Genomic DNA, 24,140 nt, shown 5'->3' on the forward strand with positions numbered 1-24,140 from the left:
CTATATCTACATACTTATGTCATGTATGTGTGTGAGCCTTCCAGGCCCAGTTTGGCCTCATCAGTCACTTCCAGACCCACAGCCACTGATCCTTCTCTAAACCCTGAATCCATTGTCATCTTTGACTACAAAGAATGAACAGCTTAACCGACATGAGTTTTCAGGACAGCGCCAAGTCTTCTTGCACGGAATGAACAAGTTAGTAACATATTGCAACATCTACTTTTTTCTAGTCATCAAAATTATTTCTTTTTGAGCATGGATGCTGGGTGGAGAGTGATGCTCAAGTTGTCTCTTCAGAGTTGCCCATATGTGTCTGATTGGGTTCAGATCAGGAGACATAGTTGGCCACTGAACTACTTTCACTTATTCTTCAGAAATGCAACAGTTGCCTTAGGTGTGTATTTTGGATCATTGCCATGTTGGAAAAGTGCCCATCTAGTAGCATCTTCTCTTTCAATATAGGGCAGTACATCTGTGCATTCATGATACCATCAATGAAATGTTATCACTGAGACCCACACCACTCATGCAGCCCCACATGAAGACATGGGCTTTAACAGAGGCTTCTTTAGTGGACATCTATACATAGCCTTCTTCTGCAGTATATGCCATATTGTGTCACGAGAACCCCCCTCTGATTTAGTTTTCTACTTCTTTATCTAACAGCAGTGAACTTGAATGTCGACTTTCATCAACCCTTCTCATAGCTCCTGTTTAGATGCTAACTTCCGTGGTCAGCTTTGAAATCTCTGTGGGATGGTCGCAGTTCCATCTTTGCAAAAACATGTTTATAACTTTTGCTACAGTATTCTTGCTAAGTAAAGCTTTGTTGATCTTCTTGTAGCCTTCACCTTTCGTGTGTAAATAAATTATTTTGTATCTCAGGTTTTATGACATTTCTCTACCATGTGGTGCTATTGCTGACATCATGAAATGAGAAGGGGTTTTCTTGCTAAATAGTGCCCTTTTATCATCAACTATTTGTTGGACACCTGTTTAATGAATAATTAGACTTAACTGTGGTAGAATTCTTGTTAATTAGAATTTTGTAATCTAAAGCTTAACTTTGGTCCTAAAAAGTTCATTTGGGAGTACTAATTTTTGCAACATGGTCTTGAATGAATTTGTTAGGAAATTTACTTTTTTTAGGTGTAACTTTGACCAAGGTTTCAGACCTTAATTAGCCTATTAGGCACACATATTTGCATACACACACACACACACACACACACACACACACACATACTCGTTTTAAGTGCTTTAGGGGGACACCTGGCTGGAACATGTATTGTGGGGACTACCATTCCCTGCAGTGATATTAACAAGGCAATCACATAGGAATATTTAAGTGCAATGTGTAACCACAGTTATCACTTGAGCTAATCAATATTGCTTAAAATAAGGGAAATAAGGAACCTGACTTTTACTATCCTTGTGAGGACCGTTTCATGTCCAATGACCATCTGAGGACATCTGTAAATACACACATCTCAGGGTTTTAACCACCTGGGGACTAAGATATTTTTCTGCTGTTAGGTCACTAACACTGGAGGTCTATAGGAGAAATTACATTTAAGGCTCGCCCACACAAGCGTATTTGCCCGTCTGTGCAGTGTCCGCAAATAGGGACCAAAGCTTTGGTCCCTAATTGCGGACACTGCACAGACGGGCAAATACATTCGTATGGGAGAGTCCTAACTTGTTGAAAAAAAAAAATCACCACACCAAGACCATGCTGTTTTTTTAAACAAACTGCCAATTACCCACGAAATACAAAGTGAGAAAATGCTCCATCTAAAATGCTTTTTATTTTGTGGTTATTATACTTTCCCTGTTCAGTTCTAGCCAATCTGTCAGCAGCATTTTTCTGCGAAGAAAAACAGGTATAAACATTTAATGATCTGTTTGAGAACAAAAAATGTTTGATTTGCCCATAATAACCAATCACAGCTTTGGTATCAACCTCTGATTAGTTGCTATAGGTGATTAAGACAGAGTGATAAGTACAGGCCAATGGATTTTTATAGAAAATGGTGCGTGTAACACCAGCCTTACCAATATTACCATTGATGTTGCATTCAGGCCCTTAAAGTTCATGTATTATTTCCTTCCTGCAAAATGACCTAACTCTACATTAAAGGGGTATTCTGGGAATACAGAATTCCCAGTACCTGGCAGGACACCTGTAAGGAGAGAAGGGGGACTGGTGCTTATAGTCTCGTCACCGGCGGCCTTACATGCCATGCAGCAGCCTCCATCACCGGCGCCACAAAGTCCCAAAGTGTCGGGCTGGCATCTATCGTTCATGTTACCGGTGGCTACTCACGCTTCACTGGGTAGGCTCGATCTGCTTCTGAAGCCTGTGAGTGGCTGGCAATCAGGTGTACAATGACGTGGTGCGAGACACTTCCGGTTTTTGTAGCGCCGGTGACGGGAGCCCCTGCTCAGGACAAGAGACCGCGGGTGATGGTAAGTACCAGTCCGCCTCCTATCCCTACAGGTGTCCTGCCGGCTGACAAGAATTCTCTATTCCCGGAATACTCCTTTAAGTTTTTAAGAGAATATTTTACAATTGACATATGGTAACATGATTTGGATGAAGTGAGCACAAAAGCAGTACTAATATACAGCTGGGCTATTGCTACAATGGATGGGGTTGGAGCGAACTATGATCCCAGTACTGAAGTTAGACAGTAATACAGTTAGACCTACAGTGTAGGTAAATTAATAAATAAATGTGACAGACAAATATTGAATGCTAAAGTAACCAATTTATTCAACATTTATATAAAATACATATGTAAAACAATTGAAGTTGCAGGGTTGAAACAGAGTGGAGTAAGAACAGTTCACAAGTTCTGGAAGGAGGGCGAGTACACTGAGGTCACAAAAAGCCTTTGGTAAAACAGATCAAAATCTTGGAGTTTCTTTTAGTAATACCTTTGTTGGTCCTGGGTTTCTGGGAAACCTTCTTTCCATTTAAAATTTAAGTTGAAATTAACCCAAAACTATTTAGTTATGTTGACCTATGTATCATCAACTAGACACAATGTTAGCAATGGTAAAATGCTTTAGAGAAACCGAGAACAAAAATAATTTCAATCTAATACTTACCATTCAATATGTCCAAGTAAAAGCTTATGTACCTGAGCAACATAAGCATACAGTGCTATGAAAATAAATGTGAAAAACAAAACGCACAGTCAAGATTTACAGGTGTGCTATTCATATAATAGGGCCTATTGATATCCCTAGTGTACCATATCAAATAAAGGACAAGCGGCTATATTGCACACCTGCTTGTACTATACCACTTTCAGACATGCAGGTACAAGTCTTTTATCATTAAACCTAAAGGGGTTCTGGAACCAAACAGGTGTACTCGCCTATTGTTGCGCCCCTAGGTCCTGGTCCGGACAATAATGGTGTTCCCAGAGCAATTCTGGCATCCTGGCTCTCCAGCACCTCTGTTAGAAACACTCTTTTTGAGCGTTTCTAGCCACTTGTGGCTGAAGGACCAAAGGCCGGAAGGTGCAGTGTATCCGAACATCATATGATGGCGTTCCAACCCATGAATGGGGGGGCACCTTCACGAAATCCCAGGCATGCACAGTGGAAGCATTGCCTGGGATGGTGGTGCAGAGCATGTGACCACTGTAAACGTGAGATTTGCTCCACAGCAGTCAAATGCTCCGCACCAATGCATCCTGGAATACCTGCCAGTAAACAACGGCAAAGAGGACCGGAGAAGACCTGGAGGAGCGGAGGGAAGAGGTAAGTCGCATTTCTGCAACATGCTATGGCACACCGATTATCATATCATATTGCAGAAAAAAAGTTGTGACAACAGAACCCCTTCAACAACTCGACAGTTATTGTTAGCCCATATTGGACATCATGTGTTACACACACTTTTGGGATTATAGGTTTTTTTTTTTTACACAATTGCCACAAATGTTTTCTGTAATAACTGTTTCCAGCACCTTAATCTTTTATAATTTTACTTGCCCATCATCTCTTGCATTTGTATATTGCCATACATTTTTGTTGTTTTATTGACTAGGGATGACTTTGAAGACTGAAGGAAAAAAATGTTTTTCAAATTAATGCTGGAGAGAGAAAGATCAGATTTGGGCATCTCAATCCTGACTATAAGTGAAATCAGGTCAATCTGGTTTGACCCGAACATCAGTGGGGTCGCTTGTTTTTATTGATCACTTACAAACATTTCATTATCATGGCGGCAGTTGTCCTGCTGCTGGGTAGGGCCAGCTGTTCAATAAAGGGACATTAATTGGCCTTATCATATCAATAACTTACTTGCAATGCTTGACTGTGTGTATTTGCTATTTATATTGGTTCATTTTTGTAGTTATTTTTATGTTGCCCAGGTACATGGACTTTTATTTGGATATATTAAAGGAGCTCTGTCAGCTATTATGAATCCCATAAAGTAACATATAGGGCTTAAAGGGGTACTGTCATTTGACAAGTAAGATAGAGAGCTGGGGCCATGCCGTACTGGTTGCAATACGTACGGCCCCGTTCTCCGCCCGCCTGATATGTGTCGGGTTGTAATACCCAGGCGCATGCTCTCAGCCTAACAAAGCAATGCAGTACCCCTTTAAAGTAGGGGACCAAGGAGTCTGGGGTTTTATACTCATATGGTCACCCATTCTTGCACTGATCTAAAACAAAAATAGTTGACTAAAAAGGAAGGAAAGAGTGGTGCCACTTGGGGATGACCAAAGCAGTAAAAAATATATACACACAATAACCCCCTAGAAGGACTTGGCCAAATTAAATGGCTACCCCACACTTGGTGGTGGGACTGCACGGTGTATACCGGAAAACTGATACGTGTTTCCGTAGAGTTTACAACAAGAGAACCAATAAAAAGTCACCCACGATCAAGTTGATGGAACCATTACTTCTGTAGATCTAAATTTACCATAGGTTTATAACATGACAGTTGTTACACGGATATAGAATGAAAAGTTTTTATTAACAATAAATACTAGACCATGGTAATGTGGCTGTCACTGTTGTGATATTCCGAGAAGTGGCGTGAAACACTTTTTATGATTCAGAATCAGGATACCCCGTTTTTATTTATATTATGTACGACATGTAAACTTTTTTATATCTTCTTATGTGTTTATTAATATTTTAATTGATTATATGTATTTTATCATTCTAGACCCTGCGCATTTTATGTTACGGCTTGACAAAGGGCTTGTAGCCCGAAACGTTGCCACATTACCATGGTCTAGTATTTATTGTTAATAAAAACTTTTCATTTTATATCCGTGTAACAACTGTCATTTTATACCCCTATGGTAAATTCTTGCACTGTGTCTTTCCAAAGTCTGAGCATAAACAGAAAAGTGACTTTTCACTCTGCTTTCCCATAGAGAATAGAATGAAAAGAGTCACTCTTCTTGTACATCTACTGACTGTGGACTAGCACAGTATGGGAATGGGGGCAAGTATAAAAAATACATCCCCGGATTTCCTGTTCCACCTACTATAAGCCCCATGAGTTTGAGGCTCAGAGTAGGGGATAGAACTGTTAGGTTTTAGGTAGAATTAAATTTCTTTTGTTCTTTTCTAGTATGCTAACCTATAATTTAACCAAACTTAAAACCCGGTGCCTGGCTCAAAATGTTGTGTTTATTCTATCGGATTGCGTTTTAGAGCTGTTATGCGGTTCTTTATGTAAAACTTAACAGCAAGCCAGTTTCTGTCTTTCAGTGCAGATGGTTCTGCAGCGATACATGCCACACAGTCATTTTTTCCAGGCACTTTACATTTATGAATAAATTTAATCATATGTTTCTCTACAGCCTTCACTTCCTCCCTGTTCCAAGGTATCTTCTTTACAGGTTTTCGGCCTGAAAAATGAAAAAAATATATATTTTTTAAAATACCGGTTTTCAGATCAATATATGAGAATTGCATGATATAGTATTCCAATACAACAATATAAAATTTAAAAGAACACATGCCTTCTGATTTCTTTAGTTTATGGTCCTGCCCAAGCTCTGACTCACTTTGGTGCTGAATTTGTTCTAAAGAAGAAAAAGATTATATATATAAAATATATACTGTATATACTCGTGTATAACCCAACCCCCCCGACTTTTAACATAAAAAAGTGGGAAAAAACTTTGACCCTCATATAAGCCGAGGGTGGGAAATACAGCAGCCTGTGCCCCTCTGTAGCCCCCCACTACTCTTCTGTAACCAGCCTGTAAGTCCCCTGTGCCCTCCTGTAGCCAGCCTGTAGGTACCCTGTGCCCTCCTATGCTGGGTTGGCCAAGAACAAGTCGGCACTAGTGTTGAGCGATACCTTCCGATATCGGAAAGTATCGGTATCGGATTGGATCGGCCGATATTCAAAAAATATCGGATATCGCCGATACCGATACCAATGCAAGTCAATGGGACCAAAATATCGGAATTAAAATAAACCCTTTCTTTCCTTGTTGGTTCATTCTACATGAAGGAAAACAACTAAGAATAATGTAGGATGTATTGGGGGAGGTGGCGGAGACATTAAAGGCATAGAGGTTTAGCCCAATCAAATAGAATAGCAGGAATTTTAATTTTTTTAAAGACGTTCGGAGTTACAAAGATATTGACTATGTTAAGAATTTTTTTATTTTGTCAGATATTGATGTTTGACTACTTCCACGCCCATCAACTTTTTTATTTACTTTTCCCACACTTTCTTATTCATCATCATCAGCATCTTTGACATCATAAAAATAAGATATCGCGCTATAGCACTGTATGTGTGAACCAACTTACTAAATTCGACAGAGACCTGTACTACTATACCATAAACTAATAATAAAATAATATAACAATGATACTATAAAGTATAATGAGCTACCACCATTCAAAGTCACAGGAACAATATAAATGAATAGTTAATGTACAGAGGGCAATTCACAAGGTTAAGACGTAATTGCTCAACGATTGAGAACTACCATTTGGAGTCAAGCTTCCTTACTAAGAAATTTGTGGAAAAAGGGTACCCTAGGCCGCTGTTGGAAAAAACGAGAAACGAATTGGCCGGAACAGATAGACGTACTCTACTTGCACCAACACCTAAAGAGGACCCAATGCATGGTGACTTGTCAGAACAGGTGTATGGTCTACCATTTGTCACGCAATTCCATGCGGGTTACAATAAATTTACCCGCATCATCCGCAAACATTGGCCCGTCTTACAGCAAGATAAAGTGGTAGGGGAACTCCTTCCTCCTTACCCTAGGTTTATATATAGGAAGGCACAAACGTTGGGGAACCTTGTAGCCCCTACTGTGGCCATTAATAGCAAAAAAGGTGCTCAAACAGCGAACCCACTGAATGCTGGTTTTTTACCATGCGGCGGTTGTTTTGGCTGCCTACATACCTCTTTTAAAAAGACCCGAATAAATGCATTTTATGATACAAATGGCACTAGAGAGTTTTTAATTAAGGAAAATATTTCCTGTTTTTCCTCGGGGGTTATTTATTATATTAAATGCCCGTGCGGGAAGTTATATGTGGGTCGTACCTAACGCCGCCTTATGGAGCGTATCAGGGAACATTTCAAAAATATACAAAAGGGCTTTTTGGGGCACCCCCTTTCTCGCCATTTTAAAGAAAGACATAATCAATCCCTGAGAAATGTCACTTTTTGCGGCATACAGATTGTCCCCCATAGCCAAAGGGGTGGTGACTATCTAATGAAAATGTCTAGGGTTGAATCCCTATGGATTTTTAATTTAAATAGTTTGGCCCCTATGGGCCTTAATTATGAATTGGAATTATATGCGTTTTAATCTGTTCTAACTTTTCTATTTTTATATAGGTTTTTAATATGAATAAAATTAACAATATTAGTTTTTAGAAAGAGAAGTCAGGACGTGCTGTTATTGTCCAGTATGTATAGAATAATCATAGGTTTATATATATATATATATATATATATATTTATTTATTTATACTTCGTATTTATTGCTTATATGTGGAGCTTATATGTGGAATTTATATACCCTACCATCAGTAGTATACGTATGTGGTTCCTTCTAATTCTAATTACAATTTTAACTATAATACAAATAAAATAAAATTGTTTTTATGTTATTTTATTTAGGTATTGCCGGTATTTTTACACTATATATATTCTATATATCCTGTATATTGTTAACCATTGTTAATTACCATTGCACATCCTTATATATATTTTTTTTTCCAAAGGGGTTAATTTGCTGGTTCACTAATTATATTACCAACCTATATATAGCGACCGGCAGTGAGGGGGCGGTAACCCTGACGAAGAGGGACGGAGTCCCTCGAAACGCGTTGGTTAGCCCCTTTTTGTCCTGTGCTACACGCCGTAGGCTCTTGTGACGTCACACGCTGCTGGCTAGCAGCGGCGGCCATTCTTCCACACGCGCATCCAGGATCGCTACCGGCCGGAGCGCTCCTGGCTCTGCGCGCTCGTAGAGCACAGGCTATCTTGTTACCTACTCCTGCCGCCAAGTGTCTAACATTCCCAGCTATTGACACCCACCACCAGCATCGCTTTACCAGCACAGCATAGGCTATTTTGGTACTTCTGCCGCAAAGTGTCTAGCACCTTCAACTATTGACATCTATTATCAGCATCGTTGTACCAGCTGTAAATCTGCCTTAAGCTACCCTCTAGGTAAGGAGCATAGCTCACCCTCTGTACATTAACTATTCATTTATATTGTTCCTGTGACTTTGAATGGTGGTAGCTCATTATACTTTATAGTATCATTGTTATATTATTTTATTATTAGTTTATGGTATAGTAGTACAGGTCTCTGTCGAATTTAGTAAGTTGGTTCACACATACAGTGCTATAGCGCGATATCTTATTTTTATGATTATTTTGTTTCACCAGTAGGTGTGACGGGCGAGTCACGGCACCCGTCTGATATCAGCAGCTTGCACATATATAATATTTCATTAGCGCCAGTGAGTTATTGTTTGTCTTTCAATATCTTTGACATCAACTTCTTCTTCACCTTATTAATCTTCTTCATCTTCTACCTATTTTTTGTGTTACATTCTTCGTATTCTTTTTATTCAACTATTATTATTCTTCATATTCTACTTCATCATATTCTTATTTGTGACAGGCATTCCCGTAGTTGTTAATAACAAAATTTCGGCACTCTATCTCTTAAATTTAAGGGTTAAATCGTGGAAAAAATTGGCGTGGGCTCCCGCGCAATTTTCTCCGCCAGAGTAGTAAAGCCAGTGACTGAGGGCAGATATTAATAGCCTAGAGAGGGTCCACTGTTTTTGGCCCCCCCCTGGCTAAAAACATCTGCCCCCAGCCACCCCAGAAAAGGCACATCTGGAAGATGCGCCTATTCTGGCACTTGGCCACTCTCTTCCCACTCCTGTGTAGCAGTGGGATATGTGGTAATGAAGGGTTAATGTCACCTTGCTATTGTAAGGTGACATTAAGCCAGATTAATAATGGAGAGGTGTCAATTCTGACACCTATCCATTATTTATCCAATTGCATTAAATGGTTAAAAAAACACACACACATTATTAAAAAGTATTTTAATGAAATAAAGACACAGGTTGTTTTAATATTTTATTGTACTGCCAATCCACCTGAATCCAGCAGAGGGCGTATCACCGCGAATGAAGGTAAATATAGGTCATTGACCTACATTACCTTCATTCCCCGGGGTTTTACAGCCACGAGCAGCGCTGCATTAGCAGAGCTCCTGGCTGTAAAATATGTTAACCCCTTCAGATGGATTTACAACGTGGGACGTTACAGATCTACGGAAGGTATGTATATTGTTGGTTTCTTATTTTTTATTTGTTACAGAACGAGGGTCTTCAGCCAGTGGATTGAGCGTACAATAAAATATTAAAACAAACGGTGTGTTTATTTCATTAAAATAATGTTTAATAATGTGTGTGTTTTTTTTAACTCTTTCATACAATTGGATTAATAATGGAAAGGTGTCATAATTGACGACTCTCCATTATTAATCTGGCTTAATGTCACCTTACAATAGCAAGGTGGCATTAACCCTTCATTACCCCATATCCCACCGCTACACGGGAATGGGAAGAGAGTGGCCAAGTGCCAGAGTAGGCGCATCTTACAGATGTGCCTTTTCTGGGTTAGCTAGGGGCAGGTGTTTTTAGCCAGGGGGGAGGGGAGGGGGCAAAAACCATGGACCCTCTCCAGGCTATTAATATCTGCCCTCAGTCACTGGCTTTACCTACTCTGGCGGAGAAAATTGCGCGGGAGCCCATGCCAATTTTTTCCGCCATTTAACCCTTAAATTTAAGAGCTAGAGTGCCGAAATTTTGCATATACACACTACTAACAGTAGTGTGGAATATGCCAAAAAAATGAGGATATGACATGCTTTACTGTATGTAAACCATGTCTCATATCATGTTGGGTTTTGGCAGGAGAAATGAAAAGCCGGAAATTGAATTACCGGCTTTCCTGCTGTATCGCGCTGAAGTTAAAATATATACATATATATATATATATATATATATATATATATATATATATATATATATATATATATATATATACACACTGTATAACGAAACCCGACTTTTCAGTAGAGATCGCCGACCCGATCCCAGAGTGGGATCGGGTTGGGTTTCACGAAACCCGACTTTGCTAAAAGTCGGCGACTTTGGAAAAGTGCCGATCTGTTTCGCTCAACCCTAGTTGTTATCTATAAAAGTTTGAAGATTACACCTTCCATTCTGCCTGTCACAAAAGAGTTACATTTGTCCGCGTTCAGTTTGGCCTGCAGCATCAGGCTTTATCCAGGGGCACCATGAGGATGAACGGACTCACCCCCATACACTGCTTAGTCTTCTTCTGCATATACTGTAATTTAGATAATCTTTTACTCTGATATTAAGTGTTATGCTTAATGTTCTTCTGCTCTTTGTTCTGCAGCCTCTTGTTCTTCTGCTTCTCGGTCTTCCATGTCGTCGTCTCCAGGGTCGTCGTCTCCAGGGTCATCGTCTCCGGAGTAGTCGTCGTTGTCATAGGGGTGGTCTTCAGGGTCGTAATCTCAGTGGTTGTCGTCTCTGGTGTCGTCATCATCTTAGGGGGTGGTCTTCCCGGTCGTTGTCTTTACGGTCTTGAACTTGGAAATGTAGCAGAAGGTACAAGAAGGCTGAGAAAATGCCAAGAACCAGCTGATAGAACTGGAACTCGGATGGCTACCCGAAGGTCCAAGAGCCAATGGCACGACTGAGGACCAGCTGATGGTGCTGGAACCCGGTTACTAAGCAGGAGGTACCCGCGTTAAAAAGCACTACCCAGGACCACCTGACGTTGGCGGAACTCGGATACCCAGAAGGAGGCACCTAAGCCAAAGGCTCTGCCCGGAACCAGCTGATGGTGCTGGAACCAGGATGTGGACCAGAAGGTCCACAGGAGAAGAGAGAACAGCTAGGCCGCGAGGCTGCCGCAGTTACCGAACACCAACAGTCCTACAGGGGGAGCTTGGCCTATTGGCACTACAGAACCAGCCTTGATTGCCAATTCCCGCAGCCCACATTGGAAGCTCCTAAACTGGAGGCACCATGGAGTTGGCTAACCCGACCGCAACACGACGGGACAACGTATAGGCGTGTAAGTGACCTTGACACTACCCGGAACCAGATGACGGTGCTGGAACCAGGATGTGGACCTATTCAAGATTGTCTTCCTAGAGCCCCAACTAGCGGTGTTGGAGCAAAGGATCAGCAGGGGGAGCAGAGTGTAGGCCGAAGCCTGCACTGGTGGCAGCTTTGTGTCTGCGTTGCGTTTGCAGGACACGTTGCCGGCTACACAGCAGGGGAACAGCTGGCATTGCAGAACCCCACTGACACAATGGCGGGTGTTTTGCTCTGTGCAGCCAGCACTTCCGGGCACCAACTGGCAGTGTTAGAGCCCAGGGTCTGCAGGAGGAGCAGAGTGTAGGCCGAAGCCTGCACTGGAACAAGTTGAAAAGGAACCTTTAACCCCCCCCCAGGCGTTTGTTGTTGAAAGAGCCATCTTATACAGCACTAATGCTGCAAAAGGAAAAGGTGGCTCTTTTAATTATGCTCCTTGCAAACGCTGAACTAGACACTCATGTAATGTGTCCCCTCACACCATAAAACCGTCCCGGAGGTGGGACTTTCCTTTGTAATGTGACACAGCACAGCCGTCATTCCTTCCCCCTTGGTGCCATGTGATGCCTCCTCAGCATTGTTTTAAGCTGTCCCGGAGCCTGCGCTGTTATGTTATCCCTTGGCCATGCACACTTAGCGCTGGCCATCTTCTGACATCATTTAGGTTGCAGGCTGGCAGAGCCTGTGCAGCCACGCTGCCCGAGATCCCACCTCGCAGTGTCATCTAATGTAATCCCACTGCGGACCTGGGATCCATGGGCATGCGCAGTGCATATCCTCACCTCTCACTCCCCTCCTTCTGGCTTCTTCAGACTGTGCGGTGTCACAGCCGTGGCATGCTATTGGATCAGCTGACGCCGCACAGTCTGAAGAGGCCGGAAGGAGGGGAGTGAGAGGCGAGGATATGCACTGCGCATGGCCATGGATCCCAGGCCCGCAGTGTGATTAAATCAGAAGACACTGCGAGGCGGGATCTCGGGCAGCGCAGCCGCACAGGCGCAGCCAGACACCAAATTATGTCACAAGACAGGCAGCGATAAGTGTGCATGGCCAAGGGATAACAGAACAGCGCAGGCTCCGTGACAGCTTAAAACAACGCTGAGGAGGCGGCGCACGGCACCAAGGGGGTAGGAAGGACGGCTGTGCTGCGTCACATTACGAAGGAAAGTCCCACCTCCGGGACGGTTTAACGGTATCAGTGGACACATTTTATAAGTGTTAAGTTCTGCGTGTGCAAGAAGCTAAATTAAAAGAGCTACCTTTTCCTTGTGCAGCATTACTGCTGCACAAGGTGGCTCTTTCAGTAACAAACGCTTGGGGGGGGGGGAGACAGGTTCCCTTACATTTCAGATGTTGTGTCAGCATGGCCGTCGCAGGACACATTGCCGGCTACACAGCTGGGGATCAGCTGACGTTACTGAAACCCAATAACACTGGGTCGTATGTTTTGACTGTGCAGCCTGCACTTCTGAGCCTCAACTGGCGGTGTTGGAGCCCAGGAATTGCAGTTCAGGCGGTAGAAAGATGAACACATCAGGAGACCTGGATGACACCCAATTACTTAATCAGGCAGAGGAGTGGAAAATTCCTGCGAGATACAGGCCTGGTTCATTTCCAGAAAAGTAAGCCGGTCAACGTTATCGGAGGATAGTCGCATGCGACGGTCTGTTAGTACACCACCTGCGGCACTAAAGACACGTTCCGATAAGACACTAGCCGCAGGGCAAGCCAGCACCTCCAATGCATACTGGCTTAGCTCTGGCCATGTATCCAGCTTAGAGACCCAAAACTTGAAAGGGGAAGAGCCGTCTGGGAGTACAGTAAGAGGGCAAGACATGTAGTCTGTCACCATCTGACGAAACCGTTGCCTCCTGCTGACTGGAGCCGCCGGTGATGGTGTAGACATTTGGGGCGGGCACACAAAACTGTGCCACAGTTTGGCCATACTGGTCTTGCCTTGGGCAGAGGCACCGCTTCTGCTCCCTCTTTGTGCAGAGCCTCCTCCACTGCCTCGACGCACTGAGCTGCTTTGTAAAGCACTAGCAGCACTCCTCTCAGTTGGACTGGAGAAGATGATGGAATTCACCAGTGTGTCTTGGTACTCCTGCATTTTACGCTCCCGGGTCAACGGTGGGATGAGGTTTTGAACGTTGTCCCGGTAGCGAGGATCGAGGAGGGTGTACACCCAATAATCAGGCATGTTGAGAATGTGGTCGATGCGGCGATCGTCTCTCAGGCACTGCAGCATGAAATCAACCATGTGCTGCAGACTGCCAACTGGCCAAGAAACGCTGTCCCCTGCTTCAGGCGTGATCTCTGCCCTCTCTTCATGACCCCACCCTCGCTGTACACGCTGACTACTGGACAATTGTGTAACTCCCTCCTCTGGACGGAGGTCTTCCTCGTCCATTGACTCCTCATCCTCCTCACAAAGTGTCCCCTGCCTACGACTTTGTGAGGAACCACGTGGCGCTGACTGTCCAGAAGCTGATGGAAGTGGTGACTCCTCATCCTCCACCTCTTCCACAACATCATCCCTTAGCGCTTGCAGTGTTTGTTGAAGAAGGCAGATAAGGGGGACAGTCATGCTGACTAGTGCATCATCTGCACTCGCCATCCGCGTGGAATAATCAAAGGGACGCAAAACCTAGCAGACGTCCTTCATAGTGGTCCACTCTGTGGTTGTGAAGTCTGAACGGCGCGGAGTGCGACTTCTTTGCGCCTAATGCAGCTGGTACTCCATTACTGCTTGCTGCTGCTCACACAACCGCTCCAACATATGTAACATGGAATTCCACCTGGTAGGTAGGTCACAAATGATGCGATGTTCCGGAAAGCGGAATCAGCGCTGCAGAGCAGCAATGCGCGATCTTGCCAAGCTGGAACGCCGCAAGTGAGCACACTCTAGGCGGGCCTTGTGCAGCAGTGCATCAAGATCCGGATAGTCCCTCAGAAAACTCTGCACAACCAAATTGAGCACATGTGCCAGACATGGGATGTGAGTGAGGTTGCCAAGGGCCAAAGCTGCCACCAGATTTCGGCCATTGTCACACACTACCATGCCTGGCTGGAGATTCGCTGGCACAAACCACACATCGCTCTCCTGCTTGATGGCATTCCAGAGCTCCTGCGCTGTGTGGCTTCGATTCCCCAAAGAAACTAATTTCAAGGCGGCCTGTTGACGTTTGGCCATGGCTGTGCTCATGTCGGTCGTAACAGGTAAACGTTCACGGGTCCATGTGGAGGTGGACTGTGACGGCTCCTGCAGCGATGATTCTGAGGAACTTGTGTATGAGGAGTCAATGCGTACAGACTGGATTCCTGCAATCCTTGGAGTGGGCAGGACACGTCCTGCGCCACTCGCATGATCTGTACCCGGCTCAACAACATTAACCCAATGGGCAGTGAGGGAAAGGTATCGCCCCTGTCCATGTTGACTGGTCCACGCATCGGTGGTGAGGTGGACCTTGCTACTGACGGCGTTCAGTAGCGCGTGTTTTATGTGTCCCTCCACATGCTTGTGCAGGGCAGGGACGACTTGCCTGCTGAAATAAAAGCGGCTGGGCACATTGTACTGTGGGACTGCCAATGCCATCAAGTCCCGGAAGCTGTCAGTCTCCACCAGCCTGAATGAGAGCATTTCCAGTGACAGAAGTTTGGCAATGCCTGCATTCAGAGCCTGTGCTCGGGGGTGGTTTGCCGAGAATGGCCGCCTTTTCTCCCATGCCTGTACTACCGATGGCTGTAGACTGGGCTGGGAGTGTGAGGATGACTGGGAACGTTGTGCTGTGGGTGGAATTACAGTGGGTCTCTGGACAACAGTGCCAGAGGTTCTTCCATGGCGATCCTGGGAGGAAGCCGAACCAGCTGTGTGTGAGCTGGAGGAAGAGGCAACACGAGCTGAAGAAGTGGTAGCTGCCGCTGTTGGTTGGCCTAGGTCTTCAGTGTGTTTGTGTAACTCCACCGCGTGCCTGTTCCGCACATGTTTCCACACATTTGTGGTATTGAGGTTGCTGACATTTTTCCCTCTTTTGACTTTCTGATGACACAGCTTGCATTTGACAAAGCAAATGTCATCTGCAACTGTGTCAAAAAAGGACCAGGCACTACAAGTCTTGGGAGCGCCCTTTTTGGCTTTTGGAAGAGACAAGCTCCTAACGGGTGCCAAAGTGGAGGCTACAGGCTCCGCAGTCTTCCCCCTCCCTCTCCCTCTTTTTCCCGTTCGGAGAATCTCTTCCTCAGAGCTGCTCCCACCACCTTCCTGTACCTCACGCCACGATGGATCAAGGACCTCATCATCTCCACTACCCTCTGCCACCAACTGCTCCTCCTGGGTAGTCTTGGCAGCACAGTACGCACCAGAAAGCGGCTCCTGAGTTTCATCATCAGATGCGTACTGCGCTGTGGTGACCAGAGGCACTGGCCCACCCGCCTCTTCAGAGTCAGAGAGACAAAGCTGTTGGGCATCACTGCACACTGCCTCTTCTTCCATTTCTCCAATGCTGCTTGGCTGGCCCCGTTTCCAAGCCAAGAGATTCAGAGAACAGAAGTAGAGACGGCTCCTGTCCTGGGCTCTCTGACTGCCTGGCCAATTTGGCAGGTGGTGAAGAGACAGATGGCTGCTCTCCAGTGCTCTGTGCCTGAGAGGATGTGGCACTAATTGAAGTGGATGCGTTAGCTGCCATCCATCCGACAACGGCTTCAATTAGATCTTCACGCAGCAGCGGTGCACGGCGCTCTCCTACAAAGCTGCGCATGAAGGACTGTTCCCTGCTGAAACTGGGTGATGATGAGTCACCGGTGCCCGCAGCAGGCACAGAATCACCACGTCCTCTCCCTGCTCCTCTCCCTGCTCCGCGCCCACGTGCCTTACTCCCTGCCCTCTTCATCTTGGTTGACAGATAAAGATAAGCAGAAAAGTACTAAGGCCTTAGTGTGCTTATTCCTGAACAGCTCCTCCTAACAGGTATAAGAAACACTATTTTCTAAAGTGTGGACTAGACTTTATTATGAGTTAATGTGGCCTACACAACTGTGAAGTGGTGTGTTTGGTGAACTTAACTTTTTTTTTGGGGGGGGGGGGCAGATCGGACTACAGAGCGAGTTTCACTCACACGGAGACCGTGCAGACAGCTGTAAACGGCACTGCAAGGCCCAAAAAAAGATCCTCTAGGTTATCCTATGTAGTGTTTTTCCACAATTTGGCTGGATACGGGTGGAAAGCCACTAATAGGAAATTTTTTAGAAAATGTGCAGCAGGCTGCACTATTAGCAAAAAAGGACAATTTATTTTACGGTATGAGGCAGTGACGCACCCTGAGCTGAATACAACCGGCTGTGGCTGCACACAGACTACAAGGTGAGATGCACTCACACGGACACCGTGCAGACAGCCGTAAACGGCGCTGCAAGGCCCAAAAACCCTCCTCTATGTTATCCTATGTAGTGTTTTTCCACAATTTAGCTGGATACGGGTGGAAAGCCACTAATAGGAAATTTTGGAAAAAATGTGCAGCAGGCTGCACTATTAGCAAAAAAGGACAATGGATAGAACAGTATGAGGCAGTGTGAACCCCCCTGAGCTAAATACAACCGGCTATGGCTGCACACAGACTACAGAGTGAGCTGCACACACACACACACACACACAGAGAGACCTTGCAGAACGCTGTTAAAACAGCGCTGCAAGGCAAAAGCAAGGTGAACACACAGCGGGAAAAGCGCAATGAAGCAATTCGCTATCTCAACTGGCCCTCAGTCAGAACACAGCGTCCTGTCCCTAACTGAATTCACAGCAGAGTGAGCGCAAAATGGCGGCAGCGTTTTTTATAGTGCATCATCACATCATTTCAGCAGCCAATCACAGCCTTGCCAGTACTTACATGCCCACCATGCTAAACAGGATGTGCCCACACTTGTAATCATTCTCATTGGCTGAATTAAATAAAACCGGGACTTAGCATTATGGGAACTTCCGATTCCGGTATCCGATATGCGGTAAATATCGGAAATCGGTATCGGAATTCCGATACCGCAAATATCGGCCGATACCCGATACTTGCGGTATCGGAATGCTCAACACTAGTCGGCACCGTCAGGGTTGGCCGGGAAATGTAGCAGCCTGTGCCCCTCTGCGCCCTCCTATAGCCAGCCTGTAGGTCACCTATGCCCTCCTGTAGATACCCTGAGCCCTCCTACAGTCCTCCTGTGCTGGGTCGGCTGAGAACAAGCCAGCACCAGCAGGGTCGGCCAGGAAATGCAACAGTCTGTCTGCAGGTCCCCTGTGTCCTCCTGCAGTTTTCCTATGCTGGGTTGCTGGCAATGTTGGCTGGGAACGAGGCGGCGCCGGTAGGGTCGGCTGGGAACGAGGTGGCTCTGCAAATTTTTATTTTTTTTACTGACTCGTGTATAAGCCAAGGAGGCTTTTTCAGCCCATTTTCTGGGGTAAAAAAACTCGGATTATACTCGAATATGTACGGTATATTCATATTTATTTTGTGGACATCTTTATAAAATTGAAAAGCTACATACCTTCAGGGGATTGCTCATCTTCTGACTCATCACTGTAGAGCTGTACTGGTTCTAAAGCAAAAATACAAATCACCAATGTGAATGAATATGCTATAGAAAATGTTCAAAAAGTAAAAAATAATCCTATCCTACAAAGTCTATATATGTTATGTGAACCCAGTAATCAATACATTATATACTAGGTCAACATAATATATACAGATGGAGCAAATAAATTCCTGTCGCATGGTGTGCCAGTGAGAAGCACTGGCACGCCATGCCACACAAGGCATTTACATTCACTGTGCAGCCACTATTGTTCGCTGCACAGCGACTGCTAATAGAACGCAGCCGATTCTTTTGAGCCGGCCGCGTCCTATTGTATTCTCGGCGGCCGCCCGGGGTTTAAGTAAAGAGATTGCGCTGTATCCCAGGCGGGTAACTGCGGCATCTTGCAGCAGACACCCGCGGGCAACACCTGCGATCGGGTCCCTAGCAACCACTTGCTGGCTTCTCTGGTTACAGGGAGTCATTGGGCAGCTACAGGCAGCAGTGCTACAATGTTAATTTAACATTGCTGTGCTGCTGAGGCCGCAGCTTCCTTGGCAACCCTTGTTGGCCAAGGAAGCTACGGTTCCGCGGCCGTGATTAACACGGCTGTTTTTGTACAGATCTGTTGCTCCGTGAATCACGGAGCAACGGATCCGTAAAAACGGCTGTGGATAACCACGGTCGTGTAAACCTGGCCTAAACATACCCTAATAATGTAGTACCACCAATCAGTATAAATGTGCAAATAGCAAGGTAGGACTGTAGTTAAATAAAATATAACTTTTAATTCACTCTATTAAAAAGAGCCTGACAGACTCATAAAACCGCATAACAAACAACGTACAAATACTAACAGATGCTCCCAGTGAGCTCTGAAAAAGCTCCAGCACGGTGACAAGCAATGACACCTATTCTCATGGAAACTAACACCATACAAAAGGTTTCTTTTCGTTTCCTCCACAACCTGTATATAATGAGCTTTGTAACAGATCAAACCAACGGAGCCATTAATGATTTCTACTGAAATATTGGAACAATCTCACCCAAGATATAGGTTGCTTCACAGCGTTTCGTGGTATGGATGTCCGTGCAAATGAGGCGGCGCTCTGCGTGCCCGTTTAAAACCTCATTCCTATGGATTTCATCCCACCGATTGTTTCTTCCTCCCTCATCATGAATTCTCCCAACGCGTTTCTTGTGGCTCGATCATCAGGGGAGGAGCCACTTCAAAAAATCAGATGTGTGTCATCCGTCAGACACACATAGGAGGGATGACACACATCTGATTTTTTGAAGTGGCTTCTCCCCTGATGATCGAGCCACAAGAAACGCGTTGGGAGAATTCATGATGAGGGAGGAAGAAACAATCGGTGGGATGAAATCCATAGGAATGAGGTTTTAAACGGGCACGTAGAGCGCCGCCTCATATGCACAGACATCCATACCACAAAACGCTGTGAAGCAACCTATATCTTGGGTGAGATTGTTCCTATATTTCAGTAGCAATCATTAATGGCTCCGTTGGTTTGATCTGTTACAAAGCTCATTATATACAGGTTGTGGAGGAAACGAAAAGAAACCTTTTGTATGGTGTTAGTTTCCATGAGAATAGGTGTCATTGCTTGTCACCGTGGCCTAAACATACCCAAGATAATAACACTGATATACATCAAACAGAGTTGTTTAAAATAGAAAAGTATTTCTGGAGACAGTAAATCAAAGGCTGTGCAGGTAAGCTGTAATTTTACAGAACAAAAATTACATACTCATAAATGGATATTTTCCTCAATACTAACCCTCTGGATCAATGCTGATATCCTCAAAATTTTTGCCTTTAAATTCAGCCAGTCTTCCTTTTTCAAGAGCCAAGAGAAGTTTGCTGATCTTGGCAAGCTGTAAGGTTCCTTCTGGGAGGCGGTAATATTGTCTGTGCACCTTAATGTCGTGGCCAAGAAAGTCTGCTAATTGATCTAACTCTGTGTCGTTTAAGTTCAGAACTTTTGTTAGAGTAGCAACGTGCTTTCGTAGCTTGGTGGAAGTCAGTGTTTCAGGATTTTTAGCTCCACATTCTTTAGCAAAAAAGCGTATACAATCACATCCTCTGAAATGTGACAAAGCCTCTGGTCTGGCAAACATGTGCACATTTTCAGACAGCACTCCACAAACTGTACGCTTCTCTACAAGAAGTGTCATTGCGTTTTGCACTGCTGGTGTTAAAAGTATTGGAACTTTTCTACCTCGTTTACCTCTGATTTCAATTCTTGTGAAATGTTGGCAGAGCTTTTTTTCTAAGTCAGAAAGTGCTAAAGCAACATCATCATGCAGATGTGAAGTATCTCTTGAAGTAAAGCTACTTAAGAACATCTTAGAAACTTCACCCTCTCGTCTTCGATTGAATAAGATTAGCTGTGCAAGTATAACTTTTGCAAGTAATGTCCATTTTTTAACTGAGGGAGCAGTTGACAAAAGGTTATAGTACTCCTGCAGTTTTTCGTCAAGATACAAGTGCATTTTTTTCACATCTTCAGTGAAAGGTAAAAGCTGAGGAGTGTTCCATTTTGTTTCTTTTAGAGATTTTAAGGCAGCTGATGAGATTAGCTCATTCCATCTTGTTTCATACAACTTTCGGAAGTTACGTGCATTCTCCACTCTGTCTTGGCATCCCTCCACCATTGCTTGGCATTCCAGAATACTGGAAATTTTCACCAAGCTATGGCCAAGCTTCAGTGCCAGTGATGGAATTTTAAATGTATTAGTTTCTTCGTCATAGCCAGCAAGAACTCTCACAGAGTTTATGGCATGCATAAAGTTTGATGGGACAATAAAGTCTACAAGTTTGAAAAGAGGAGAACATTTTCTGGCCTCTAGTACTAACCTTCCAACTTCTCTAAGTTTTTGACGGATGTATTCGTGTTTATCAACTTCCGATCCGATTCTGTTATAGAGATGCTGACCCATCTGTACAATGGATCCATCACTTTTAATTGTGGATGAAATTTCATCTGGTCTCATATAGCTTAGAAGCTTCCAAAAACCACTGCTAATTCCAGGTGGCATGGGCTCCATAAAGGCACAGAGAGATTGCACTTTTTTTCTCCCAGGGCTTGATGATGTACTTGTTTGGTTTAGTTTACATTTTTTCATGTGTCTCCAGAGATATTTTTTGACAAATAAGCCTTGGCAATGAATGCAGTGCATGAAATCTTTGGGAGAAGTTTCTTTTGTGGGCTGTTTAAATGTAACAAGAACTCCACTTCCAGTTCTAATTACATTAGAATTGTGAGCAAAGTTGCCCCGATGTCGAAGATGTTCTAAAGACCTTCGCCTTTCTTTTGAGCCCTTTGCAAACTTTAATGCACCCGCGACTTCAGGTTCACTTTTATGAACATGTTCGAGATGTCTTGCAATTTTCATGAATGGTTTCTCGCAGTAAAAACAATACTGTTTTTTATTATACATCCTTACACCACTTTCCCTTTGGGAAAGTACCTGAACTGACACAGAGTCAGATATTTCTTTTTCCATGTTCAAAACACTGGTGCTATCAGATAGTAAATCAGTGTGTGGAGAAGTGTTGGTCTTTGTATTCTTTTGATGGCTCTGTAATGGCACCTCTTCTTGGATGGTGCTTGTTTCTGAACTGCTCTCCTCAGAAAAGTGTGGTAAATATTCTTCTTCGCTGTTTTCTAGGCTAAAATCAGAGCTGTCTTCAATGTCAGAGATAGTGTTCATATTTTGCTGGAATGAAAATCAAACACATTGATACATTTAATGGCATCCTTTCACTTGTTTTAATGGTTAAACATGTAGAAAGATAGCTGAAACATGATCTTGAATTTACCTCAATCTTTGGTGAGGTGGCTTGCTCTGTATGGAGACATGGTGCAGTTTCGGGGCTACTGTAGCAGGACACCTCTAGATCCTTCTGATTTTCATTTGTAACAATGGGTTTGTCAGCCACCTACATAGTTTAAACATAGGAACAGTACCAAATTAACAACCAAATTTGTTTTTATTTATACCTGAATTGCAGCAGGTGCTGATATGACTCTTAAGCTGTGGTTCTCCTATTGCAGTATATGGGAGAGACATGGCTTCAGAGTCAAAATATGGGCACCCTTGGGACTTCGGTGGGTGCTTCTGCAGAAGCCAGGGAGAGGGGGAGCTGTCAAAACTTGCTTCCGGACTTAATGTGAGGTGGACAATGCCTCTCATAACCTGCAGATGGAGCAAATATTTTCTTGTGTCCCATCATGCCACGAGGCCCGATTTTCTGCGCCTACATAGTAAGACAGGACACAAACCTGTAAATAAATCATGGCAAATTTACTTTAGCCGCGGGCAGTCCTGCATATACAATAGAACACGGACGGCTGAATAGAAGCGGCCGCGTTCCATTAAAATCGTGGCCACGTTCTATTTATATTCGCCGCTGCAAATACATTAGACATTCGCGTCTAGCTCAATAGAACCGGCCATGTCCTATTTACAATCGCTGTGCAGTGAACAATAGCAGCTGTACAGCAAATGTAAATGCCTTTTGTGGCATGGCGCACCCGCGCTTCTCACTGGTGCGCCATGCCACACAAGATTTCTTTTTCTCCATCTGTAAGTTATTGTGTATATTCCACCTGACAGGTTTCCTTTTAAATGAGTTTTTGAGTTTTGCATGTTAATTCAATATCGTCAGGATAGGCTTGAATCTGATCAGAGGGTGTAGAGCCACCATAGCAAGATCTACATTGTGAAAGGAGCCAGAAGCAGATAGCTCAATTTACTATGCAGTGGCCATGCCAGACTGCAGCAGCTCAGCTCCCATACTAGTGACTCTGAACTGAGCTAAAGTAACCTGGCAGATCCATTACACAGTGAACAAAGCCATCTGCTTCTGGTTCTGTCAGGGAGACATCGCTGAATAGCAGATTAGTGGGAGTGTCAGATGTCTGCACCCCACCAATCAGCATTTTCAACACTAAAGACAAATAGTGTGATTGGTGCATGACCTGAAATGTGTGTATGTCCCCACGAGCACCGTGACCTGAAAGGAAGAGGCAGGGTGCTTTGAATGTTGGTTATGAAGTCTGGATGTGGTGAATGTCCCCACTTGGTGCATGACCTGAAATGTGTGTTTGTCCCCACGAGCACCGTGACCTGAAAGGAAGAGGCAGGGTGCTTTGAATGTTGGAAATGAAGTCTGGATGTGGTGAATGTCCCCACTTGGTGCATGACCTGAAATGTGTGTGAGTATGTCCCCACGAGCACCGTGACCTGAAAGGAAGAGGCAGGGTGCTTTGAATGTTGGAAATGAAGTCTGGATGTGGTGAATGTCCCCACTTGGTGCATGACCTGAAATGTGTGTTTGTCCCCACGAGCACCGTGACCTGAAAGGAAGAGGCAGGGTGCTTTGAATGTTGGAAATGAAGTCTGGATGTGGTGAATGTCCCCACTTGGTGCATGACCTGAAATGTGTGTGAGTATGTCCCCACGAGCACCGTGACCTGAAAGGAAGAGGCAGGGTGCTTTGAATGTTGGTTATGAAGTCTGGATGTGGTGAATGTCCCCACTTGGTGCATGACCTGAAATGTGTGTTTGTCCCCACGAGCACCGTGACCTGAAAGGAAGAGGCAGGGTGCTTTGAATGTTGGAAATTAAGTCTGAATGTGGTGAATGTCCCCACTTGGTGCATGACCTGAAATGTGTGTGAGTATGTCCCCACGAGCACCGTGACCTGAAAGGAAGAGGCAGGGTGCTTTGAATGTTGGTTATGAAGTCTGGATGTGGTGAATGTCCCCACTTGGTGCATGACCTGAAATGTGTGTGAGTATGTCCCCACGAGCACCGTGACCTGAAAGGAAGAGGCAGGGTGCTTTGAATGTTGGTTA

The 24,140-nt window shown here is 44.4% G+C and overlaps 1 protein-coding gene across 2 annotated transcripts in view; it reads right to left on the bottom strand.

Annotated features, from left to right (window-relative positions):
- Window positions 1-2,488: 2,488 nt before the first annotated feature.
- The window catches only part of LOC143776410 (uncharacterized), a 29,006-nt gene continuing 7,354 nt past the window's right edge, over window positions 2,489-24,140 (bottom strand). For both annotated transcript variants that reach the window (XM_077265788.1, XM_077265787.1), the window contains 5 exons: window positions 22,100-22,219; window positions 20,055-21,996; window positions 18,229-18,279; window positions 6,012-6,074; window positions 2,489-5,897 (listed from right to left, as the gene is read on the bottom strand). In XM_077265788.1, coding sequence (XP_077121903.1) covers window positions 5,677-5,897; window positions 6,012-6,074; window positions 18,229-18,279; window positions 20,055-21,996; window positions 22,100-22,219 — 2,397 coding nt within the window. In that variant the 3' untranslated portion in view covers window positions 2,489-5,676. The remainder of the gene's footprint in view (window positions 5,898-6,011; window positions 6,075-18,228; window positions 18,280-20,054; window positions 21,997-22,099; window positions 22,220-24,140) is intronic.

Source organism: Ranitomeya variabilis, chromosome 5 (assembly GCF_051348905.1).
Source record: "Ranitomeya variabilis isolate aRanVar5 chromosome 5, aRanVar5.hap1, whole genome shotgun sequence".
Lineage (NCBI taxonomy): Eukaryota > Metazoa > Chordata > Amphibia > Anura > Dendrobatidae > Ranitomeya > Ranitomeya variabilis.